Source organism: Plectropomus leopardus, chromosome 8 (assembly GCF_026936395.1).
Source record: "Plectropomus leopardus strain MGB_pleo_1.0 chromosome 8, ASM2693639v1, whole genome shotgun sequence".
NCBI lineage: Eukaryota > Metazoa > Chordata > Actinopteri > Perciformes > Serranidae > Plectropomus > Plectropomus leopardus.
In genome coordinates, this window is record NC_142183.1 from 20235576 (window position 1) to 20257239 (window position 21664).

Here is a 21664-nt window from a genome sequence, read left to right on the forward strand (position 1 = left end):
GCAATCCCCAGTTTTGAGGGTTTGCTCTGTGTGATAGAGGAAACACTTAAGTGACAAAGAAGCTCTCGAGGTTATAACAAGCTGATACGATTTCAGGACCGTGGATAGCGCTTATACTGAAAGCAGACAGAGGAAAGCAAAGGCAGAGTGCTTCTTCCACAGAGCTAGAAATGTTCATACCGGAGGAGACGGTGTACACTAAAGTTAGATCGCTATCTTTCAACAGCTTTGGCCGAATTGCATCTTACCTTTTCTTTGTTAGGTAAAGTCTGAGTTCTGGTAAAAGTGTCTCCACCGTTTATGCTGATCAGCTCCGCATCTACAGGCGGAAACTGCGCGGGGAAAACCACTACGTCACTCTTGAGTGTGTCTGAGCTGAAACACACGTCATACTGTTGAGTAGATTTGGAGTAAGACCAGCTCCCGTCAGGGTGGGTGGTGATCATTGGGGCGCTATACCTGCTGAAAGTGCCGTCTGTCCTGTGGCATCTGACAGCTATTAAAGTGATGAGGCTGAGCAGAAAGATCACTGACACCGCCACAATGGCGATCAGCAGATAAAGGTTCAAATCCGAGAAGCTGTCCTCCTTTATGGGCACATGTCTGAACTGAGTCTGGATGTCAGCTGTGCTTTCAACCACCACCACATCAATAGACACAGTAGCTGACAGGGAGGGTTCTCCGTTATCAGAAACCAGCACCACCAAGGGGTGAGTTTTCAGGTCATTGTCACTCATTCTCCTCTTAGTCCTGATTTCTCCGGTGCTGGTTCCGATCCGGAAGAGGTTGTTTCCTTTGGGCTCCGAGAGGTGATAAGAGAGCAGCGCGTTGTATCCAGAGTCTGCGTCTACAGCCCTGATCTTTGCCACAAAGTATCCCGCTTCAGCAGAATAGGGGATGCTCTCACTGTTAACGGAGCCGTGCTCAGAATAGGGTGCAAGAATTGTTGGATTATTGTCATTTTCATCCAGAATAACAACATTCACAGTCACGTTGCTGCTGAGTGGAGGAACACCAGAGTCTGTGGCCTGAACTTTAAACTGAAACGTTTTTATCTCCTCGTAGTTAAAAGACTGCAAGGTGACTATTTCTCCAGTCTCCGAGTTGACGTTTATGACTGACCCTATTATATTGTTTTTAGAATTATTATGAATCACTGAAAACGTTACTTTTGCATTTTCGTCTACATCGGGGTCATCTGCAGTTAGAGTGTAGATAACGGCACCTACGGGACTGTTCTCTTTGACAAAAATATTTATCAAAGGCTCTTTAAAAAGCGGTGCATTGTCATTGACATCCGACACGTGGACAGTAATAACGCTTGTACCAGATAGAGGCGGATCCCCTTCGTCAGTCGCTATTATTGTGACATTATATTGAGAAGCTTGTTCTCTATCTAGTGTTCCGTCTACAACCAACGAATAATGATTTTTATACGTGTTTTTAATTGTAAACGGCACTGAATCAACTATTCTAACCTGAACAACGCCATTTTTATCTGCGTCGTTATCTCTCACTGTTATAAGTCCAACCATTGTGTCTATGGGTGCATCTTCCCTAACTACGTTTACTAGAGATGTTACTGAAATTTCTGGTGGATTATCATTAACATCCGTGATTTCAACGAGTACTTTGCAGTGAGATGCTCTTGGACTTGGCCCCTTGTCTTTAGCTTGGACCCGTATTTCAACTGCGTTGCTTTTTTCATGGTCCAAATCACCTTTTACCGTAATCTCCCCCGTTAGGGGATTAATGGCAAATTTATCAACGTCGTTATCATTGTCTTGGTTTATAAAAGAATACAGTATTTCTCCGTTAAGACCCTCATCTAGATCTCGAGCATGCACAGAAATCACGGCTGCACCGTGCAGCGTGTTCTCGGGTACTGAGGCTTTGTACAGCGTCTTGTCAAAAATTGGTATATTATCATTTACATCTTGAACATTAACGGTGATGTGTAACATGCCTGATTTAGGAGGTTTTCCTCCATCTACAGCTGTCAGTGTTAGTTTGACTATAGGCTGTTTCTCACGGTCTAAGGCTTTCTGCAGCACCATTTCAGCAGACATAGTCGGCTCTCCACCATTCTGTACATCCAGGGAAAAATGTTCATTTTGACTCAGCTTGTATCCTTTTACCGAATAACTGCCGACATCTGCATCGAATGCCTTCGGAAGTGCAAATCTCTCACCAGGAAAAGCCGACTCGGACACATTTAAAACAATCTCAGGTATCCGAAAAGAGGGTGCATTGTCGTTTATATCCAGAATTTTAACCTCAAAGCGATAGAGATTCAGCGGGGAGTTCACAATGGCTTCCACCTCCAGTGAGCACTTCACATTACGCGAGCAGAGCTCCTCTCGGTCTATTCTGTCTTTCACCAAAAGTATCCCAGTCTTAACATTTGCCTCGAAATACCGCGTATTAGGTCCTGAAATCTGAAAACCCCGAGATTCCAATTCTTGTACATCTAGATGCAAGTCTTTCGCCAAATTTCCCACAGTTGTACCGGGGCTCGATTCCTCCGTAACAGAATACACAATCTGTGCTGCTGCAACACTCCATATGTGAGATACATGACATAAAAAATAAATCCAACGTCGGAAAATAGTCCCTTGTTGCATTCTGGCCATAGCCTGCTAAATCAGTCAATTCGTGAAATTCACTCCGGCGGTAACATTGCTGAGAAATGATACATCCAGACTGGAGCCACTCAATACAGTGAGGCTCTTCTGTCCTGCCACGACGAACAAAGAATTACAAACCTCTCTATTAAACGAAAGGGAGGAGCGTCGCACATAAAATAAAGTGTTTTAACTCTGTGAGCCTATAGCGACATCTTGTGGTAATGTTGATGTCAGAGGCAACAGCAGATTAACCCGATGAACACTTGTTTGGCATCAGTTTCGTGTGCAGCCAGACACCATTCTCAAGCATTCAAATCTTTGAAATGTGAACAAAGTGGTTGGTTTCCTTCAAAAACACAGGGGGAAAAATGAAATCGGCAACTTGGCATGAAATGTCCCTCAAACTGCAAAAACATCAGTTAAAGGTGACAAAGAAATGACCTGAAAATTGCCTTATACAAAGAGAGAGAGAGAGAGAGAGAGAGAGAGAGAGAGAGAGAGAGAATCAATGTAAATGCATCAAATAACTACAGAAAATTATAAGTAAAGTGTAAAGTAAGTAAACTAGCCCACAGAAAGAGATATATATGTGTTATTATAATTATTGTAATTTTTTTTAATTTAGTTTTGTTTTACGTTTCTTTCATTTTTTGTTGCAAATTTCAGGTAATTTTCTTATAAATTATTTCTTATTTTCTCACAAATTTTGGGGGTAATTTCTTGTTGATCATTGCCTTCTTTCCATGTTTTTGAAAGAAATTAATCCAATTTGCTCAGGTTTCAGAGAGTTAACAGAGAGGATGATGTATTACATCTTAAGCCTAATTAAAGTAATTACTTGGATGGTCTGAATAGACATATTTAAAGAGAACTGAGCAATTAGCTGAATATCAAAAATGTCCTGAAATATCCAAAAGTGTTTTATGCCAAACCTGGGCTAAAGTAAATGACCAACAGAACACAGAGGAACAAATTACAATAACAGCATTTTTAACTGTGTTACCTTTGCAATAATGGTATAGATGTGTATTCATAAAATGGCACAATGAGAAGACTAGATTACACACAAGTACAAAAATGTCAAATAGCTGTGGCTTATTTTTATAGAGGTATGTAGATGCTCAGCTGCTTCAGGAATCAAATCACACTGTGAGAAAGTAAACCCTTAAATCAGTCGCAGTCCTGTGTTTTATGTGCCGTAACCCTTACCTTTTCTTTGTTAGGTAAAGTCTGAGTTCTGGTAAAAGTGTCTCCTCCATTAATACTGATCAGCTCAGCATCTACAGGCGGAAACGGTGCAGGGAAAACCACTACGTCACTCTTGAGTGTGTCTGAGCTGAAACACACGTCATACTGCTGAGTAGATTTGGAGTAAGACCAGCTCCCGTCAGGGTGGGTGGTGATCATTGGGGCGCTGTACCTGCTGAAAGTGCCGTCTGTCCTGTGGCATCTGACAGCTATTAAAGTGATGAGGCTGAGCAGAAAGATCACTGACACCGCCACAATGGCGATCAGCAGATACAAGTTCAAATCTGAGAAGCTGTCCTCCTTTATGGGCACATGTCTGAACTGAGTCTGGATGTCAGCTGTGCTTTCAACCACCACCACATCAATAGACACAGTAGCTGACAGGGAGGGTTCTCCGTTATCAGAAACTAGCACCACCAAGGGGTGAGTTTTCAGGTCATTGTCACTCATTCTCCTCTTAGTTCTGATTTCTCCGGTGCTGGTTCCGATCCGGAAGAGGTTGTTTCCTTTTGGCTCAGAGAGGTGATAAGAGAGCAGCGCGTTGTATCCAGAGTCTGCGTCTACAGCCCTGATCTTTGCCACAAAGTATCCCGCTTCAGCAGAATAGGGGATGCTCTCACTGTTAACAGAGCCGTGCTCAGAATAGGGTGCAAGAATTGTTGGATTATTGTCATTTTCATCCAGAATAAAAACGTTGACAGTCACGTTGCTGCTGAGCGGAGGAACACCAGAGTCTGTGGCCTGAACTTTAAACTGAAAAGTTTTAGTCTCCTCATAGTTAAAAGACTGCAGGGTGACTATTTCTCCAGTCTCTGAGTTGATGTTTATAATAGAAGTTAGTGGAATAGTTTTTGAAATGCTGTCTAATGATGAATAAGTTACTTTAGAGTTTTCTTCTATATCAGTATCCACTGCTGTTATGGTAAAGATAGTAGCTCCCACTGCACTATTTTCATTCACATACACATTAATCACAGGCTCTGAGAATAATGGGGCATTGTCATTCACATCAGAAATGTGAACAGGAATGACACTAGTGCTGGAGAGAGGTGGCATACCTTCATCAGTGGCTATGATGGTGACATTATATTGAGAAACACTCTCTCTGTCAAGGGGTCCATCCACTGTTAATGAATAATAATTTTTGTAGTTTAGCTTGAGTTTAAAGGGCACCAACCCAAGAATTGTAGCAGTGGTGACACCATTATTACCCCCATCTTTGTCAGTAACAGTCACCAAAGCGACCACTGTGCCAACCTCAGCGTCCTCTTTAACTGGGCTCATAAGTGAGGTTATAATGATTTCAGGTATATTGTCATTCACATCAGTTACTTCCACTAACACTTTGCCATGCACGCTTCGAGAAGGCGTACCTTTATCTCTTGCCTGCACACGAATATCATATGCTGTATTCTCTTCATAGTCTACTTTTCCTTTTACAGTTATTTCACCTGTATCTGGGTTTATTGAGAACAAAGCTTCAGGATTGAAATTTCCCCTCTCAATAAATGAATACACGATCTCCCCATTTATCCCTTCATCTAAATCTGTAGCAGTTACACTCAGTATAGGTGTCTGAAATGGAGCGTTTTCTGTGACCTGGGCCTTATACAGAGGTTTACCAAATACTGGGACATTGTCGTTTATATCCATAACGTGCACCACTATTTTTAATGTCCCTGACCGGGCAGGTTTTCCTCCGTCCAGAGCAGTTAAAGTAAGATGGATAACGGATTGTTTCTCCCTGTCTAAAGATTTCTGCAGCACCAGTTCAGCAGACTCACTGTGCTGTCCGCCGCTCTGCACGTCCAGCGAGAAATACTCATTTGGACTCAGCTTGTAGCTTTTTACAGAGTTGCTGCCCGTGTCTGCGTCATTTGCCATCGGGAGCAGATATCTCTCCCCGGTAAAAGAAGATTCAGATATATTGAAAGTCTTCTCCTTTTCACGAAAAGATGGTGCATTGTCGTTAATATCAATAATTTGTACCTCTATGCGATGCAGATGCATCGGGTGGCTCAGAATGGCTTCTATATTCAGGGAACATTTTGCCGTGTTTGGACAGAGCTCCTCGCGATCAATCCTATCGCAAACATACAGAGCACCCGTTTTTAAATCCACGTCGAAATATTTCTTAGAATTCCCAGACACAACTCGCAAATCCCGTTTTTCCAAATCTTGAACATGAATCTGTAAATCCTTAGCGATGTTTCCCACTACGGTTCCTTTGTCAACCTCCTCGGAAACAGAGAACGAGAGCTGCGCCGTAGACCCACCACACAAACAAAGCAAAGCTATGATTTGTATCCAAATCGTGACTGTCTGTCCTCCACGTCCCATCGCTGCCGCAGAATGAAAGAAATGCTCATTTTCGAACATGTCCACACTTCAGGTGAACAACAGACAGAGCTCTCTCTGTGCTGTGACCATTTGTGTATTTTCTGACAAAGCACTGGCTGAAGACTGATGCTTCGTACGGAGAGGAGGAGTCTGGGGGGGAAAAGAGCCACACGAATATTGTGGTCTCGAGCGACACCAACCGTCATTTTGGTGATAAGATATGAAGCGATTGAGCCTATATTTGTGCTGAAGGTCAAAGCAGTGGATATTTCAAGAGAGAACTATATAAAACTGTCTTCAAACCAAAACGAAGTATCTGGTGCGTGAGTGAAATTTATCATATGTGGCAGGTGGCACCCAGAATAGGGGAAGGGCACCACCTAGGGACGTTTTGTTATGTATACCCCTACCTGTAGAAGGAAGAGAGGCTGCAATGTTGGTTCAAGCCGGTGGAGTGAGGCATTTGCACACCTCACTCCATGCTGGCGTGTCGGGAACACTGAGACATTGAAATACAGAAAGAGCTGGTAGGCCTAAGGCTGTTTTCTGTGAGTAATATTTTGCTGTTTGAATGTGGCTGTGACATTTGAATGTTTTTTGGGTTTCAGGCCAGCTTCCCTGCTGAGCTAAAGACTGCTGGTAGTCAGTAGTGCGAAAATAGATCGTCTTACAAGGTATTTTAAAGTTAGTCATGTAGAATTGAATGTTTTATTGGTATGTGTTTTAATACTTAATAATAAAGCAGTTTTTAAAATTATTCTTTTTTTTAATTCGCAGAGCTTCGCTGGTCCGCTGCTCTTGCTGTGGGACTATTTGCGTTGTGTAATTTTGTTTTGGTCTTTGTCTTTTTCTGGTCCACCCTGGCAAGTGAGCTGGACTAGTTTTCTTTTTTTTACTTTTTTTTTAATTTTATGATATTAATTTACCTTGCGTTATCTGCCTGCTGCCCCCCACTAATCCTTTACTCGGTAACCTCCAGTTGGGTAGTCAGGGCAGGCCTGAGGTGTGCTGTGGCTCATAGTTTGCAGTAAAAGCAATCACATGTGGAAACTTTGGAAACGTGTTAACATGCTTTGTGTGCCGTGGTTGATTTGTGCAGTGAAAATAATCACGTGTGGAAACTCTGGAAATGTGTTAACACAGAGTGTCAACATGTTATTGTGAACACTGGTGTGAAGTGAAGTTTAACCCCTGCCTTTAGCCTGGGTAAATCCTGAGGATAGTAAAGTGGGAGAATACGAATTGTACAACTGAATTATTGTCATTAAAGTATTGTCTATAATTTACACCCTTTACTGTAATTTCTCATGCTAGAGGCCTGTAGTGGGTGTAACACAGATATGTGAAGAGTGCACAGCCTGCGAAGGTTAGTAAGTAAGTAACATAAAAGCGAGGCAGCCTTTTTTTTCCCATGCTCGCAAAAACATCATCTAGACTTCAGCACCATGGACAGAGTCCCCGCCGGTCAGCAGTATAACGGCTCTAACTTTACCAATGACTTCTCTGCTTAAAATGCTCTTATTCAGCAACTGCTTCGAATAATATTCCGCACCAGTTATCCAACTTCCAACATCATACCATAGAATAGCTTTTTCTAGGGGAAAATTGATCAGTTATCGATTTACAGTTGCATGTCCCAAAGTACTACTTATATCAAATTGCTTTCAGAGCCATACATGAGATATACATTATGAAAAGTCAATAAATGTTAAAATAATACAAAATATGATCTCATGACCTAGCGTGTCTTTCAAAAATTGAATGGCAGAAATAGTAGAAATAAATCTACTTTAGGGTTATGAACTCACCTTTTCTTTATTAGGTAATGTTTGAGTTCTGGTAAAAGTGTCTCCTCCGTTTATACTGATCAGCTCCGCATCTACAGGCGGAAACGGTGCGGGGAAAACCACCATGTCACTCTTGAGTGTGTCTGAGCTGAAACACACGTCATACTGCTGTGTAGATTTGGAGTAAGACCAGCTCCCATCAGGATGGGTGGTGATCATTGGGGCGCTGTACCTGCTGAAAGTGCCGTCTGTCCTGTGGCATCTGACAGCTATTAAAGTGATGAGGCTGAGCAGAAAGATCACTGACACCGCCACAATGGCGATCAGCAGATACAGGTTCAAATCCGAGAAGCTGTCCTCCTTTATGGGCACATGTCTGAACTGAGTCTGGATGTCAGCTGTGCTTTCAACCACCACCACATCAATAGACACAGTAGCTGACAGGGAGGGTTCTCCGTTATCAGAAACCAGCACCACCAAGGGGTGAGTCTTCAGGTCATTGTCACTCATTCTCCTCTTAGTCCTGATTTCTCCGGTGCTGGTTCCGATCCGGAAGAGGTTGTTTCCTTTGGGCTCAGAGAGGTGATAAGAGAGCAGCGCGTTGTATCCAGAGTCTGCGTCTACAGCCCTGATCTTTGCCACAAAGTATCCCGCTTCAGCAGAGTAGGGGATGCTCTCACTGTTAACAGAGCTGTGCTCAGAATAGGGCGCGAGAATTGTTGGATTATTGTCATTTTCATCCAGAATAACAACATTCACAGTCACGTTGCTGCTGAGTGGAGGAACACCAGAGTCTGTGGCCTGAACTTTAAACTGAAACGTTTTAGTCTCCTCATAGTTAAATGACTGCAGGCTGACTATATCTCCAGTCTCTGAATTTATGTTCACAACTGAAGTTATAGGAATACTTTTTGAGTCGCCATCTAATGAGTATGTAATTCTCGCGTTTTCATTTATGTCAGGGTCGACTGCAGTTATCGTATATATGCGAGCTCCAACAGGACTGTTTTCTTTCACATAAATATTAATCACGGGTTCAAGGAAATGAGGCGCGTTATCATTAACATCAGACACATGAACCGTAATAACGCTGGTGCTGGAGAGAGGCGGGGTCCCTTCATCAGCAGCCGTAACCGTAACACTGTAAGAGGAGCATCCTTCTCTATCAAGAGGTCCATCTACAACTAAAGAGTAATAATTTTTGTAATTGGAAGTTAGCTTAAAAGGTGCAGAACCAATGAGTTTACAGTTAGTCTGACCGTTTTTTCCTCCGTCTTTATCAGTCACCGTCACTAAAGCCACAACACTTCCAATTTCAGCATCTTCTTTTACCGGGTTCATAAGTGACGTCACCACAATTTCTGGAGCATTGTCGTTCACATCAACTACCTCAACCAGCAGCTTTCCGTTTGCTCTCCGAGGCAAAACGCCGTGGTCTGTTGCCTGAACATGAATCTCATATACTGCCTGTGCTTCGTAATCTAAGTTACCTTTCACCGTGATCTCCCCAGTTTCTGCATTAATGGAAAACACATCCGCAGGATCGAAGTTTCCCCGCTTGACAAAAGAATAAGTGAGCCTCCCATTGTCCCCTTCGTCTAAATCTGTGGCATTCAGTTGAATCACTAATGATCCAGCTGGCGCATTTTCATTTACCCGTGCTTTGTAAAGTGTTTTACTAAATGACGGTGTGTTATCATTGGCATCCAGAACATTTACTTGTATGTGTAAGGTTCCGGTTTTAGGAGGCTTTCCTCCATCTACAGCGGTCAGCGATAGTTTAATTATAGCTTGTTTTTCACGATCTAAAGCTTTCTGCAGTACTAATTCAGCATAAACACTGTGTTCTCCACCGCTTTGCACATCTAGGGAGAAATACTCATTTTGACTCAGCCTGTAAGTCTTTACTGAATTGCTTCCTGTATCTGCATCAAGAGCTAGTGGTAGCAAGAAGTGTTCACCCGTAGGTGATAATTCAGATATGTTGAGTGAATATGACTTCTCCACAAATGCGGGTGCGTTGTCATTTAAATCAACAATCACCACCTCAATGCGATGGAGTACCATAGGATTACTCAGTATAGCCTCTAAGTTTAGCGTGCATTTTATCGTGTTTGGACAAAGCTCCTCGCGGTCTATTCGCTCATTAACATAAAGATCCCCCGTTTTAAAATTCGCCTCGAAATATTTCTTACTGTGCCCAGACACGATGTTAAGATTCCTCGTTTGTAGGTCTCGAACATTGACGTTTAAATCCTTTGCGAGATTTCCTACCACAGTCCCTTTGTCCACCTCCTCGGAAACAGAGTAGGAAATCTGAGCCGCAGACCAGTCAGATAAAAACAGGACGATCAGCCAACAGAGTATTGCATTATTCCTTTCACCACCCATCGCTGCTTTCAAAGAAAGTGACGCGATACAAATTGTAGTCATCCATAAAACACCATTCGATCGACCAGCATTTTTAATCCCATCCTCGCGTTTTCATCGCCACTCGGACTCCTCTCACAAAGCACTCGCAGTCTGCTGACGCTTCACAAGGAAAGGAGGAGACTGAAAACACCGAGCTCACAAAAATAAGTGGTCACCAGCGACCCCACGCGTTACAATTCAGATATCAAAAATAGTTTGAAATATCGAGTAGCAACCCCTGTATGTCTCACATTATATCACATGTAATACATTGTACACCGAAAGGGTATAAAAGGACGAAGACTATTACACTGACTAATGGTCAGATATCATCACAGTGATCTCCAACAACAATGCTAATTTAATACAACAGAAAGAGATATCAATCTCTTAAATGTATGAGATAAAAGGCATCAACATTTTCCATGTGGGCAGGAAATAAACCAGCTGATTTTTAAAGCATGATTAATATACAAATTGACAGCCTAATGAGTACTGAGAAAAAGGAGAGATGGCATAATTCATGCCAGAGTTTTTGGATTGTGAGCTCAAGAGGACAAGGACTACACCAATATGTTTTCAGCACCATGGAGAGGGCCCTACAAAACTGCCGCTGGAATATGATTTATGTTTACCAACTAAAGACAAAACTGTTATATGTTTAAATGTAAAGAAGACAAGTGCAGACAATCACCAATTCACCATGTGATGTTTTAGTAAATGGGGCATTCTTAATTGGAAACTTCCAAGTTTCTGTTTTGTTTGCACGTTGTGTAGGTGACAGCATGGAAAGAGGGGTGAAATGCTCCAAACAACTCACCTTCTCTTAGGTATATTTTCACTGTTGATAAGCAACAGACATTAAGGGCAGTAATTAGACATTCTTCATGTTCTTACCTTTTCTTTATTAGGTAAAGTTTGAGTTCTGGTGAAAGTGTCTCCACCGTTTATACTGATCAGCTCCGCATCTACAGGCGGAAACGGTGCGGGGAAAACCACTACGTCACTCTTGAGTGTGTCTGAGCTGAAACACACGTCATACTGCTGAGTAGATTTGGAGTAAGACCAGCTCCCGTCAGGGTGGGTGGTGATCATTGGGGCGCTGTACCTGCTGAAAGTGCCGTCTGTCCTGTGGCATCTGACAGCTATTAAAGTGATGAGGCTGAGCAGAAAGATCACTGACACTGCCACAATGGCGATCAGCAGATACAGGTTCAAATCCGAGAAGGTGTCCTCCTTTATGGGCACATGTCTGAACTGAGTCTGGATGTCAGCTGTGCTTTCAACCACCACCACATCAATAGACATAGTAGCTGACAGGGAGGGTTCTCCGTTATCAGAAACCAGCACCACCAAGGGGTGAGTCTTCAGGTCATTGTCACTCATTCTCCTCTTAGTCCTGATTTCTCCGGTGCTGGTTCCGATCCGGAAGAGGTTGTTTCCTTTGGGCTCAGAGAGGTGATAAGAGAGCAGCGCGTTGTATCCAGAGTCTGCATCTACAGCCCTGATCTTTGCCACAAAGTATCCCGCTTCAGCAGAATAGGGGATGCTCTCACTGTTAACGGAGCCGTGCTCAGAATAGGGCGCGAGAATCGTTGGGTTATTGTCATTTTCATCCAGAATTAAAACATTGACAGTCACGTTGCTGCTGAGCGGAGGAACACCAGAGTCTGTGGCCTGAACTTTAAACTGAAACGTTTTAGTCTCCTCATAGTTAAAAGACTGCAGGCTGACTATTTCCCCAGTCTCTGAGTTAATGTTTAAAATTGATGAAACAGGAATATTTTTTGGATAACCATCTAACAATTTGTAAGTCAGTTTTGCATTACTGTCCAGATCAGGATCAAATGCATTTATTGTATAAATAACAGAGCCAACTGGACTATTTTCTTTTACATAAACATTAATCACAGGCTCCATGAAGCGAGGTGCATTATCATTAACATCAGAAACATGAACAGTAATGATCCTGATATTGGACAGAGGTGGACTCCCTTCATCTGTGGCTGTTATAGTGACATTATAAAGAGAAGTGTTTTCTCTGTCCAGTGGTCCATCTACTACTAATGAATAGTCATTTTTGTAGTTAGACTTCAGTTTGAAGGGAACAGACCCCACTACCTTACAGTTAGTCACACCATTATTTCCTCCGTCTTTATCACTCACTGTGACCAAAGCAACTATTGTCCCCAGCTCTGCGTCTTCTTTTACTGGGGTCATAAGTGACGTTACAGATATCTCTGGGGCATTGTCGTTCACGTCAACTATCTCTATCAGCAGTTTAGCTTGTGCACTCCGAGGGGTGGTGCCTTGGTCCCTTGCTTGAACTCTGACTTCATACGCAGGCGTCTCTTCATAATCCAATGTGCCCTTAACTGCGATTTCTCCAGTTTCTGAATTTAGATCGAACATATTTGATGGATTAATATTCCCTCGTTTGATCAGTGAATACAGGATCTTACTGTTCATGCCCTCGTCTAAATCGGTTGCATTTAACTTTATTACCACTGTTCCGTGTGCAGCGTTTTCATGCACACGTGCTTTATAGAGCGAATTGCTAAAAGTGGGTATATTATCATTGACATCTAATACATTAACATTTATTTGTAAAGACCCCGATCTCGGCGGTTTTCCTCCATCTACAGCGGTCAACAGCAGTGTGATCACCGATTGTTTCTCTCTGTCTAAAGCTTTCTGCAGCACTAACTCAGCAGACACACCGTGCTCTCCGCCGCTCTGCACATCAAGAGAGAAATATTCATTTTGGCTCAGCTTGTAAGTTTTCACTGAGTTACTGCCTATATCTGCGTCCTCTGCTATTGGGAGAAAATGTCGTTCTCCAGTTAAAGACGATTCGGAAATATTCAGAGAAAACGTTTTTTCAACAAAAACAGGCGAATTATCGTTTATGTCTAAAACATTAACCTCTATGCGATGTGCAGTCATCGGATTGTTTAAAACGGCTTGAATTTTTAACGAGCATTTTGCCAAATTCGGACAAAGCTCCTCTCTGTTTATCCTCTCGTCAACAAAGATGTTCCCGGTCCGCAAATTCACGTCAAAATATTTCTTACTGTAGCTCGAAACAATACGCAGATCTCTGGTTTCCAGTTCCTGTACATTAAGGTTCAAATCCTTTGCAATATTCCCCACTACGGTGCCTTTGTTCACCTCCTCAGAAATCGAGTAGGATAACTGCGAAGCAGACCAGTCACAAAGACAAAGAAGCACAACAATGTGAATCCAGACATATTCCTTTGACCGTCGAATATACATTGTTGATGCAACAAAAGAACTGAACCCCGTCGACCATTAATCCTCAGTCCAGATATTTCCGTGCAAAGAAATAAAATCGTGGCAAAGCTCCTGCCCTTCTCGTCACAGCACCTTCCGCGGGTGTACTAATGGCCGATGACGCTTTTATTTTTTCCCTTTACATGAAGGAGGAGTTTTGTATAGACAAACACATTCACAGCTGCGGTCTCCAGCGACATCATGTGGTGAATGATCGGTAAGAAAATCCAGCGCATCACAATCGTATGATGTCAAATGATATGAATGGTCGGGAGGAAACAATTATTGAAATATTTAGAATGTGAAAACCCTAACGCTAAATAATTCAGTGGCTAAACGAGGTCTACATAAAGTACAAACGATACAATATATCCAGAAAGATAATGTTTACGAATTTCATGTTAGAATTTATCCATACTCCAAAACACCCATAGTTATTATTTATCATGAATGGAAGTAGCACATTTCATTCCTCGCAGGAAGGTACAGACACTACATATTGTCAACACAAAGACAAGCACCACAGACAGCGCTTTTTCTCCCCTTTTGCTATATTCAGTATCAGGAGGCATTATCAATGTTAGATCAAAGCAGAATGATACCAGCTGTATAGACCAAAGGTGACAAATCCAGCACGATGACAACTGCTGTTTTAGTTTATGTAAAGAACCTCAGATCTGTTTCATGCAGTGCCTTAAACAAGCATATATGTGGCGGAATGTTGAGCTGAATAACACACAGACGTAGTTCAGCACCACGGAGAGCTCTACTGAAATACCATCAATAAAGCATTTCAACTGTCCTATTTCAACACCAGCTGTTTAACTGACAGAATACTGCATATTTGAATTTCGGCAAAAACCATTTAAGGAAGAAAACATGACACAAATTCAGAAAAGCAAACCTACAAGTTATGTTGTGGTTAAGCAAAGGATTTTAAGTAGCCTCCAAGTGCAGTCGGAGTATCGTAAAAAAGAGTAATACTAGTTTCTATTTCAGCAAGTGTGACCAGCTTTTAGTCAGTGGTAGTACTTTGCCCCTAGTGTATGATGCTTGAATCATGTACTACATTTTGTATGTATGTTTTGATTTACCAAAATAGTGTAAACATCGATACCCAAGCGCAGCCAGGAAATGACATTGGTTATACGTTTACAAGCATTGAGCACAAATGGCCTACCTTCTCTTTGTTTGGTAAAGTCTGAGTTCTGGTAAAAGTGTCTCCTCCGTTTATACTGATCAGCTCAGCATCTACAGGCGGAAACGGTGCGGGGAAAACCACTACGTCACTCTTGAGTGTGTCTGAGCTGAAACACACGTCATACTGCTGAGTAGATTTGGAGTAAGACCAGCTCCCGTCAGGATGGGTGGTGATCATTGGGGCGCTGTACCTGCTGAAAGTGCCGTCTGTCCTGTGGCATCTGACAGCTATTAAAGTGATGAGGCTGAGCAGAAAGATCACTGACACCACCACAATGGCGATCAGCAAATACAGGTTCAAATCCGAGAAGGTGTCCTCCTTTATGGGCACATGTCTGAACTGAGTCTGGATGTCAGCTGTGCTTTCAACCACCACCACTTCAATAGACACAGTAGCTGACAGGGAGGGTTCTCCGTTATCAGAAACCAGCACCACCAAGGGATGAGTTTTCAGGTCATTGTCACTCATTCTCCTCTTAGTCCTGATTTCTCCGGTGCTGGTTCCGATCCGGAAGAGGTTGTTTCCTTTGGGCTCAGAGAGGTGATAAGAGAGCAGCGCGTTGTATCCAGAGTCTGCGTCTACAGCCCTGATCTTTGCCACAAAGTATCCCGCTTCAGCAGAATAGGGGATGCTCTCACTATTAACAGAGCCGTGCTCAGAATAGGGCGCGAGAATCGTTGGATCATTGTCATTTTCATCCAGAATTAAAACATTGACAGTAACGTTGCTGCTGAGCGGAGGAACACCAGAGTCTGTGGCCTGAACTTTAAACTGAAACGTTTTTGTCTCCTCAAAGTTAAAAGACTGCAGGCTGACTATATCTCCAGTCTCTGAGTTAATGTTTAAAACTGATGAAATTGGAATATTTTTTGGATAAGCATCTAACAATTTGTAAGTCAGTTTTGCATTGCTGTCCAGATCAGGATCAAAGGCATTTATTCTATAAATGACGGAGCCAATTTTACTATTTTCTCTCACATAAACATTAATCACAGGCTCCATGAAGCGAGGTGCATTATCATTGACATCAGAAACATGAACAGTAATGATCCTGATAGTGGACAGAGGTGGACTCCCTTCATCTGTGGCTGTAATAGTGACATTATAAAGAGAAGTGTTTTCTCTGTCCAGTGGCCCATCTACGACTAATGAATAGTCATTTTTGTAGTTAGACTTCAGTTTGAAGGGAACAGACCCCACTACCTTACAGTTAGTCACACCATTGTTTCCTCCATCTTTATCACTCACTGTGACCAAAGCAACTATTGTTCCCAGCTCTGCGTCTTCTTTTACTGGAGTCATGAGTGACGTCACAGATATTTCTGGGGCATTGTCATTCACGTCAATTATCTCTATCAGCAGTTTAGCGTGTGCACTCCGAGGGGTGGTGCCTTGATCCCTTGCTTGAACTCTGACCTCATAAGCAGGCGTCTCTTCAAAATCTAATGTTCCCTTCACAGTGATTTCTCCTGTTTCTGAATTTAGATCGAAAATATCTGACGGATCAGTATTTCCTCGTTTGACTAGTGAATACAGGATCTTACTGTTCATTCCCTCGTCTAAATCTGTTGCATTTAACTTTATTACGAGTGTTCCACGCGAAGCATTTTCAGGTACACGCGCCTTATAAAGAGATTTGCTAAAAGTGGGTATATTATCATTGACATCTAATACATTAACATTTATTTGTAAAGACCCCGATCTCGGCGGTTTTCCTCCATCTACAGCGGTCAACAGCAGTGTGATCACCGATTGTTTCTCTCTGTCTAAAGCTTTCTGCAGCACTAACTCAGCAGACACACCGTGCTCTCCGCCGCTCTGCACATCAAGAGAGAAATATTCATTTTGGCTCAGCTTGTAAGTTTTCACTGAGTTACTGCCTATGTCTGCGTCCTCTGCTATTGGGAGAAGATACCGCTCTCCAGTTAAAGATGATTCGGAAATGTTTAAAGTATACGTTTTTTCAACAAAAGCTGGCGAATTATCGTTTATGTCTAAAACATTAACCTCTATGCGATGTGCAGTCATCGGATTGTTTAAAACGGCTTGAATTTTTAACGAGCATTTTGCCAAATTCGGACAAAGCTCCTCTCTGTTTATCCTCTCGTCAACAAAGATGTTCCCGGTCCGCAAATTCACGTCAAAATATTTCTTACTGTAACTCGAAACAATACGCAGATCTCTGGTTTCCAGTTCCTGTACATTAAGGTTCAAATCCTTTGCAATATTTCCCACTACGGTGCCTTTGTTCACCTCCTCAGAAATCGAGTAGGATAACTGCGAAGCAGACCAGTCACAAAGACAAAGAAGCACAACAACGTGAATCCAGACATATTCCTTTGACCGTCGAATATACATTGTTGATGCAACAAAAGAACTGAACCCCGTCGACCATTAATCCTCAGTCCAGATATTTCCGTACAAAGAAATAAAATCGTGGCAAAGCTCCTGCCCTTCTCGTCACAGCACCTTCCGCGGGTGTACTACTGGCCGATGACGCTTTTATTTTTTCCCTTTACATGAAGGAGGAGTTTTGTATAGACAAACACATTCACAGCTGTGGTCTCCAGCGACATCATGTGGTGAATGATCGGTAAGAAAATCCAGCGCATCACAGTCGTATGATGTCAAATGATATGAATGGTCGGGAGGAAACATTTATTGAAATATTTAGAATGTGAAAACCCTAACGCTAAATAATTCAGTGGCTAAACGAGGTACTACATAAAGTACAAATGATACAATATATGCAGAAAGACAATGTTTTCGAATTGAATATCAGAGTTTAACAATACTCAAAAAGACCCATATTACTATGTATCATGAATGGAAGTAGCACGTTTCATTCCTCTCAGGAAGGTACAGACACTACATATTGTCGTCACAAAGACAAGCACCATGGACAGCGCCTTTTCTCCCCTTTTGCTATATTCAGTATCAGGAGGCAATACAAATGTTAGATCAAAGCAGAATGATAGCAGCTGTATAGACCAAAGGTTACAAATCCTGCACCATGACAACTGCTGTTTTAGTTTAGGTAAAAAACCTCAGATCTGTTTCATGCAGTGCGTTAAACAAGCATATAAGTGGCGGAATGTTGAGCTGAATAACACACAGACGTAGTTCAGCACCAAGGAGAGCTCTACTGAAATACCATCAATAAACCATTTCAGCTGTCCCATTGCGACACCAGCTATTAATTAACAGAATTCTGCATCTTTGAATTTCGCCAAAAAACATTTGAGAAAGAAAACGTGACACAAATTCAGAAAAGCAAACCTACAAGTTATGTTGTGCTTAAGCAAAGGAATTTATGTAGCCTTCAAATGCAGTCGGAGAGTCGTAAAAAAAAAGTAATACTAGTTTCTATTTCAGCAAGTGTGACCAGCTTTTAGTCAGTGGTAGTACTTTGCCTCCTAGTGTATGATACTTGAATCGTGTACTACATTTTGTATGTACATTTTGATTTACCAAAATAGTGTAGACATTTATACCCAAGCGCAGCCAGGAAATGACATTGATTATATGTTTGCAAGCATTGAGCTCAAATGGCCTACCTTCTCTTTGTTGGGTAAAGTCTGAGTTCTGGTAAAAGTGTCTCCTCCGTTAATACTGATCAGCTCCGCATCTACAGGCGGGAACGGTGCGGGGAAAACCACTACGTCACTCTTGAGTGTGTCTGAGCTGAAACACACGTCATACTGCTGTGTAGATTTGGAGTAAGACCAGCTCCCGTCAGGGTGGGTGGTGATCATTGGGGCGCTGTACCTGCTGAAAGTGCCGTCTGTCCTGTGGCATTTGACAGCTATTAAAGTAATGAGGCTGAGCAGAAAGATCACTGACACCGCCACAATGGCGATCAGCAGATACAGGTTCAAATCTGAGAAGGTGTCCTCCTTTATGGGCACATGTCTGAACTGAGTCTGGATGTCAGCTGTGCTTTCAACCACCACCACATCAATAGACACAGTAGCTGACAGGGAGGGTTCTCCGTTATCAGAAACCAGCACCACCAAGGGGTGAGTCTTCAGGTCATTGTCACTCATTCTCCTCTTAGTCCTGATTTCTCCGGTGCTGGTTCCGATCCGGAAGAGGTTGTTTCCTTTTGGCTCAGAGAGGTGATAAGAGAGCAGCGCGTTGTATCCAGAGTCTGCGTCTACAGCCCTGATCTTTGCCACAAAGTATCCCGCTTCAGCAGAATAGGGGATGCTCTCACTGTTAACGGAGCCGTGCTCAGAATAGGGCGCGAGAATCGCTGGATTATTGTCATTTTCATCCAGAATTAAAACGTTGACAGTCACGTTGCTGCTGAGCGGAGGAACACCAGAGTCTGTGGCCTGAACTTTAAACTGAAACGTTTTAGTTTCCTCATAGTTAAAAGACTGCAGGCTCACTATATCTCCAGTGTCTGAGTTGATGTTTACTGCTGATGAAATGAGAATATTTTTTGGATAACCATCTAACAATTTGTAAGTCAGTTTTGCATTGCTGTCCAGATCAGGATCAAATGCATTTATTGTATAAATAACGGAGCCAATTGGACTATTTTCTCTCACATAAACATTAATCACAGGCTCCATGAAGCGAGGTGCATTATCATTGACATCAGAAACATGAACAGTAATGATCCTGATAGTGGACAGAGGTGGACTCCCTTCATCTGTGGCTGTTATAGTGACATTATAAAGAGAAGTGTTTTCTCTGTCCAGTGGTCCATCTACGACTAATGAATAGTCATTTTTGTAGTTGGACTTCAGTTTAAAGGGAACAGACCCCACTACCTTACAGTTAGTCACACCATTATTTCCTCCATCTTTATCACTCACTGTGACCAAAGCAACTATTGTCCCCAGCTCTGCGTCTTCTTTTACTGGAGTCATGAGTGACGTCACAGATATCTCTGGGGCATTGTCATTCACGTCAATTATCTCTATCAGCAGTTTTGCATGTGAGTTACGAGGGGAGGTGCCTTGATCCATTGCTTGAACTCTGACTTCATAAGCGGGCGTCTCTTCATAATCTAATGCAACTTTCACAGTAATTTCTCCTGTTTCTGAATCTAGCACGAAAACATTTGACGGTCTCATATTTCCTCTCTTGATAAAGGAATATAGTATCTTACTGTTCATGCCCTCGTCTAAATCTGTTGCATTTAACTTAATTACTAGTGTTCCGGGAGTCGCATTTTCATTTACACGCGCCTTATAAAGAGATTTACTAAATGTCGGTGTATTGTCATTGACATCCGTAACAATAACAGTTAACTGCAACGTTCCTGATCTAGGAGGTTTTCCTCCGTCTACAGCGGTCAGGAGGAGTTTGATTACTGGCTGTTTCTCTCTGTCTAAAGCTTTCTGCAGCACTAACTCAGCAGACACACCGTGCTCTCCGCCGCTCTGCACATCAAGCGAGAAATATTCATTCTGGCTCAGCTTGTAAGTCTTAATTGTGTTGCTTCCTATGTCCGCATCTTCCGCTATTGGCAGAAAATATCGCTCCCCCGGTGACACTGATTCAGAGATATTAAATAAATGCGTTTGTTCGATAAAAACAGGCGAGTTATCGTTTATATCTAAAACATTTACTTCAATGCGGTGTGCACTCATCGGATTATTTAAAACGGCCTGTAAATTCAAAGAGCATTTTACCGTGTTCGGACAAAATTCTTCTCTGTCTATTCTTTCGTCAACAAATAGGTTCCCGGTCCGCAAATTCACATCAAAATATTTCTTCTTGTAACCCGATACGATTTGAAGATCTCTGCTTTCTAGATCTTGCACATTGAGGTTCAAATCCTTTGCGATATTCCCCACCACGGTGCCTTTGTTCACCTCCTCGGAGACGGAGTAAGATATCTGACAGACAGACCAGTCACAAAGACAAAGCAGCGTAACAATATGAATCCAGGCGTGCTCCTTGTCTCTTCGCACATACATCCTGGGTACAATAAGAGAGCTGAACCGAATCAAACATTAATCCACTGTAAAGGTAATTTCTTTAAAAACAAACCGCCCCGTTTAAGCTCCAGGCTTTCTCGTCACAACACCATCAAATGCCGAGGAGGTTATAATGGCCGATGACGATTTCATTTTTTCCCATCCTCGGAGGAGGAGTTAAGGATTAACAGAAAAAAATCCAACCCATGGTCTCCAGCGACATCTTGTGGTGAGGACTTGCTAAATTTGACTCCTGCTTGGTCAAATAATTTGCAGCAAAGTTCTCCACATGATTTACCCGGGGCTACAAATCCAGTCCAACTTTGCATGGTTATTGACCTCAAATCTTAAACAAATAGCTAATCATTCATGCACGTTTTAATACCAACGTTTTCAGCATTTAAACGTTCAGTAGAAGAGTGCAACAGCCATCTATTTGAGGACATTTTCAAAGCCAGACAAGACATCTCAAACTTAAAAATAAATGCTAATCAAAGACTAAATAAATTACTCAAATCCAAAAGGAGTAATTTAGTAAACAATGTGTATAATGCAGAGGTTACCCAGAAGGTGCTTCTAACTAAAAGACAACGCAGAAGCCTGTTACAAACATGACTTCAGCACCACGGAGAGCGCCATTACAAAAAAAGCTGAATCTTGAACCGCTGTTTTCAGTTCAGTGTTACATTTGTCTTTGAAATTAGAATGACATTAACAACATAGGTTTTACTGTTTTCCAGAGGGCTTAAAGGAGTGGGCTCGCTGCATAGCCTAGAATACCAAGGTGCTGAAAACTTAGTTCAGCACCATGGTCAGAAC

The 21664-nt window shown here is 42.3% G+C and overlaps 2 protein-coding genes across 32 annotated transcripts in view; one reads left to right on the forward strand and one right to left on the reverse strand.

Annotated features, from left to right (window-relative positions):
• Positions 1-21664, reverse strand: part of pcdh2a39 (protocadherin 2 alpha 39) — a 219855-nt gene that overhangs the window by 39384 nt on the left and 158807 nt on the right. The window contains exon 1 of one of the 30 annotated variants that reach the window (XM_088081098.1): positions 18467-20939. The exons of 24 other annotated variants lie outside the window; for them this stretch is intronic. In XM_088081098.1, the coding sequence (XP_087937224.1) occupies positions 18467-20845 (2379 nt within the window). In that variant the 5' untranslated portion in view covers positions 20846-20939. Of the gene's footprint in view, positions 1-248; positions 2940-3836; positions 7972-8023; positions 10587-11311; positions 13786-14888; positions 17389-18466; positions 20940-21664 lie in introns of those variants that run through there. 5 more of the 30 variants (XM_088081099.1, XM_088081101.1, XM_088081091.1 and 2 more) reach the window with 5 other exon arrangements.
• Positions 1-21664, forward strand: part of LOC121947940 (fibroblast growth factor 18) — a 307943-nt gene that overhangs the window by 1704 nt on the left and 284575 nt on the right. The gene's annotated exons all lie outside the window — the stretch shown is intronic.